This window comes from Odontomachus brunneus, unplaced genomic scaffold (assembly GCF_010583005.1).
Source record: "Odontomachus brunneus isolate Ranch 3 - 2012 unplaced genomic scaffold, Obru_v1 Obru_scaffold_274, whole genome shotgun sequence".
Taxonomy (NCBI): Eukaryota; Metazoa; Arthropoda; class Insecta; order Hymenoptera; family Formicidae; genus Odontomachus; species Odontomachus brunneus.
Genome location: NW_022639724.1, coordinates 85136 through 90203, shown reverse-complemented (window position 1 = coordinate 90203; position 5068 = coordinate 85136). Strand labels below are relative to the sequence as shown.

The following is a 5068-nucleotide window of genomic DNA, read 5'->3' as shown; positions in this document are numbered from 1 at the left end:
CGTGAGGGGGGGGGGGAGTTGTGTTGACGGTGTTGCTTGACATCGCCAACGCCTTCAACTCCCTCCCTTGGGACCAGGTGGAGGCGGGCTTGGCCCATTTCCAGGTCGCCCCCCCACCTCTGGTCTCTATAATCAGGAACTACTTCCGAGGTAGAAGACTGGAGTTCCGTAACAAGGCGGAACTCCAGTGCGGAAGGGCGGTTTACCGCGGTGTTCCGCAGGAGTCCGTGCTAGGATTCCTATTATAACCAAACCCTCTTCCCTGGTTGCACCGTCGTCTGCTACGCAGACGACACCTTGGTGCTGGCCGGGGGCAGGGGCTGGCGGGACGCTCTGGAGATGGACCGTCTGGCGGTGGACCAGGTGGTAAACTCCTTAAAAAGGATGGGCCTCAAGGTGACTCCCCAGAAAACCGAAATCATGTTTATGCATGATGGGTCTAGGATGGAGTCGCCTAGAGCTCAAGGCCGGATAGATAATGTCTCCGTGAAGACGGGTCCCACACTGAAGTATCTGGGACTCGTCTTGGATGGCACATGGGGGTTTCAGAACTATTTTGAGCTTCTGGCCCCCAAGTTGGGCAGGGTGGCCAATATGTTGGGTAGCCTCCTGCCCAAACTCGGTGGCCCTAAAAGGAAGGCACGACGGCTGTACGACGGCATCGTCCACTCCATGGCCCTCTACGGGGCCCCAGTCTGGTCGGGCGAGATGGCAACCAACCCGTGCATTACCGCACTGGGTTACCGCGCTCAGCGGTGGGTCGCCCTCCACCTCGCCCGGGCCTACAGGACGGCGTCGCATATGGCCACCATGGCCCTGGCCGGTCTTCCCCCGCTGGAGCTCCTTGCACTAATGCACGCCGAGAATTATCGGCGTGTAAAGGGGCTCCGCAATGGGGGGGAGGGGGGACCAGGAACATCTGGCCAGGACCATCGCAGTAGCCAAAGACCAGGCCCGTTAACGCCTCCTCCTCAGATAGAAGGGTCGCCGAAGCCATCCGGCCCTGTCTACAGGAATGGGTAGACAGGGCCCGCGAGAGTTGTCTTTCCGGACAACGCAGGTACTCATCGAACATGGGTGTTTCGGTAATTACCTGCACAGGATTGGTAAGAAGTTTAACTCCCGCTGCCACCACTGTGGTGCCGAGGTGGACTTGGCGCAGCATATCCTGGAGGAATGTTCCTCCAGGAGCGCCGAGTCCTGGTCGGAGTGGTGGGGGCGGACCTCTCCCCTCGGTCCTTATCAGGGCCATGTTTGGGGGAGACAAGGGCTGGTCCGCCGTCACCTCCTTCTGCGACACAGTCGTGTCGCAGAAGGAGGAGGCTGAAAGAGAGAGGAGGGGCGAGATTAGTGTCATTAGATATTAATACTGTTTTAATATTGTTACACGCCCTGCCTGATATACTTCTCAACCGCGAGTCAACTGCCGTTCGCGAGAGTCGATCGGCTCCGGTCAGCTGTTTACTACAGCAACGAAGTGTCAACAGATCAGCTGTTTGTCACAGCAACGAAGTGTCAACGGATCAGCTGTTTGTCACAGCAACGAAGTGTCAACGGATCAGCTGTGTGTCACGGCAACGAAGTGTCAACGCATCAGCTGTTTGTTACGGCAACGAAGTGTCAACAGGAAGTTGGAGAGAGATTGCGCTTGACGGCGGACGTCAAGTCTCTTGACTTCTCTCGACTTCTTAGAACGCTTACTTGTATATAGTTTGAAATAGAGTTCTTCTTTGTTCCGCGAAACCCCGTTTGTTTTCATTTCCGCGTTTCGCGCGCAACATTTTGGGGGCTCGTCCGGGATACGATTGTTCGCGATCCGACAGACCGGGATATGCGATCGAGCCGACGATCTGTCGTGCCCCGTGTTGCCGGGACGCGAGAAGAGTTCGAGATCGGTGATGCGGGCGCGGCAGGGTATGTGGCGGTGGGTGAAAAATGTATTCAATAGTTAGTATGTACTACGTTTAGTAGTTTCAAATATAAAGGATTTATTTGATAATTACACTTGGATGTTTAATAACTACTCCCGAGGTTTGTTAGTAATGTGCGAACCGCGCGTCGGTTGCGTATATCGCGACGAGAGACCGAGGTGTTAAGTCTGACGCAGGTGGTCTTCTCCGCTCTTTTATAATATTGTTTTAGGCTTGTCGGAGGGGGTGCCTGGCGACAAGAACATTACCATATTTGGTAATGGTTTAATGCGTTTGGAATTGAGATCCTAAATGCGGAATGTGCAAGATGGTGCTTATCGCAGCACTTACACATCCGCTTCCTTGTTGTGGCGCAATCGAAACGATTCCTCGAGAAGTGTTTCGAAAGCGCTGATACTATTCGCGATTATAACAGATCGAATGAATTCTAAGATACAAACGCGGCGAGACGCGAGTAAGTGGTTTAGTGCAGTGCTACAGAGAGCTTTCTTGAAAATGTCAATGGCACACTCTTCTGTGAGAACCTGCTCTCAAACTATGACATCGACTCCAGCGGAGAACACCTTAGAGGCTGTGCTGTTGCAGCTGCAGCAGCTGCGTGAGGAGCGGCGGCAGGAGAGTCAGGAGCAGTAGTGTTTCCGCAGCAAGATGGAGGCTTGTCTTCAGAAGCGCGACGTTGTCCTGAACCGTCTAGAGCAGCGACTTTCACAGCTAAGTCTCTTCGAAAATGGCACTCCGTGCGAGAGCGTGAGAGGCGCGATACGCGAATCACGCGTGTTGTGTGCGGAGACGGCGGCGAACGGGGACGGGTGAGCGGTTTCGGTGTTAAAACTTAAGCCGGATATTTTCGACGGGACGGTTCCGTTGCCCGAATTTTTGTCTCAATTTTTATTAATTGCAAATGCAAATCGATGGTCGAAAACGGAAAGGGCAATTGTGTTGGCTTCCTGTCTTCGAGGAAAGGCGCGTTCTGTACTCGATTCGTGCAACGATGGAAACGGTACCCTCACATTCGCGGATCTTAGATCGAAATTAGAGTTGCGTTTCAGCGAGGGCGAGCTCACACAGAATTTTTATTTGCAATTTATCAACCGGAAGCGTTGATAAATTCCGGAAGTTCCGGGAGAGGATTTTGTGTCGGTCGGCGCGGATTTGGAGCGCTTAGCATGAAAATCGTATCCCGAGTGTCCGTTTGAGGTGCGTGAAAAAATCGCCTGTTCTCAATTTGTCGTTGCTTTGTCTGACGGGTTTGTAAAATGCTCTCTTCAAGTGGAGGGGATTAGTTTGCTTCGTCTGGCGATTGAGCGCGCAAAAACGTTAAAGTTAATAGTTAATAAATAATAAATCAACGTAATAAAACGTTAAAGTTAATAGTTAATAAATAATAAATCAATAGTTTTTCGGAAAGAAAAGAAGTAGCGTCGAATTCTCATACTGACCGCAGTCGTGTCGAAATTTTGAAACGGGCACAGGGAGCGGAGAAAAAAATTTTGCGGAGAATAGAAAGGGGAGAGTATGGAAGGTTAAAGAATGTTGGCAGTGTGGTGCTACTGGCCATTTCCGTTCTCAGTGTCCGACGCTGAAAAGATCGGAAAACTAAGTTTTGTCGGATTGATCGGGGCTAGCTCGGCAGAAGAAGCTCGGACCCCGGTTTGCGGTCTCGCTGCTCTCGTGCGTCGTCTCGGAGGGATGGGTATAGTCGCGTGTATATACAGGGTATCCCGCGTAAGATGTGCCAAAAAAATATATAAGTAGAACAGGTAAAAGTGAATAAAAATTGTAGAGGTTATTTTTCAAACAACCACGTAAAATTTCGAGATATTAATAAAAATAGTTGGACAAATTAGAGCGCGCTACGCGACAGGCGGGACATACGGCTCGCCGCGGCAAAGAAAATGAATGAGCGTACACGTACACGTACACACACGGAGCTACTCATTTCTGTATGCCAAATAGCCAACCTCTCTGGCCTATAAGATAGGCCGCGAGCAATCGTCCATTTTTTTCGCCGGCCGCGGCGAGCCGTATGTCCCGCCTGCCGCGTCGCCGCGCTCTAATTTGTCCAACTATTTTTATTAATATCTCGAAATTTTACGTGGTTGTTTGAAAAATGATCTCTACAATTTTTGTTCAGTTTTATCTGTTTTACTTATATTTTTCTTTTGGCACGTCTTACGCGGGACACCCTGTATATACAAAAGTTTGGGACTCAAGGATCGGTCTAAATATGGAAGATTGATTTGCCACGTACGATTGAGGAAAAATTCCGATACGTGCGTTTGATATGCTGGACATATTATCCTCCCACTATCACATTAATATAACTTTATATTATTAAAACAATATTAATTTCTAATAGCACTAAGATATCCGTGTTTGGCTCCTTATAGGCCTTTCAAATATTTCTGTCAATATAATTTCAATTTCTGCGGGTAGTAACATTGCTCAAGTAGTAGTCTGTTAGTTTGCGTAACCTGTTTGACAGTTGTTGATAGTTCCTTATATCTGTGCATGCGTGTATATAATAAACATTTAATAAGCGTAATATTTTTAAATATAAATGCAAAATACATTGAAATAAAATAAACCTGACAAAAAATACGTGAAAACATAAACTGCACAGAACAAGGTAAAAACAGTGGTATTATACATATGCATATATGAATGGATAAATTATTATTGTATGTAACTCGATAATTTTAGTATTTCAGTATTATGATATATCTTAAGAAGTACTTATCATGATGGCATTTTTTCTTCGCACTGGAATACAATTTGGAATCATTGTCAACTGCAGAATGAAACCTGTGCAAGGTGAAAGAAGCATAAAAGCAAGGAAGATAAAAAGAAATAAATAGAGTACAATATATCAGATAAGTTGCTAATATTCTCAAAAATGAAAGTTTATGTATTAGGACCTTAACTTAGTTTCCGCCCAAAAAATACTGAGGAAAAGCATTTATTGTAAAAAATTTATTTAAATTATTTCAATGAAAGTATTTTCCATCACTTTCTACAACTTTTTGCCATCTTTCTGGCAACTGGGCGATACCATCTCGATAAAACGATGTTTGTTTCGAAGCAATCCATTCGTCCACCCATTCTCGCACTTCTTCAACATTTCGGAAGCGTGTACC

At 47.3% G+C, this 5068-nt stretch overlaps 1 protein-coding gene across 1 annotated transcript in view; it reads left to right on the top strand.

Annotated features, from left to right (window-relative positions):
- Positions 1-2564, top strand: part of LOC116853047 — a 5197-nt gene extending 2633 nt beyond the window's left edge. Inside the window, exons 3-6 of the mRNA XM_032833898.1 lie at positions 318-509; positions 585-755; positions 1102-1252; positions 2364-2564. Of these exons, the coding sequence (XP_032689789.1) occupies positions 318-509; positions 585-755; positions 1102-1252; positions 2364-2564 (715 nt within the window). The remainder of the gene's footprint in view (positions 1-317; positions 510-584; positions 756-1101; positions 1253-2363) is intronic.
- Positions 2565-5068: the final 2504 nt, after the last annotated feature.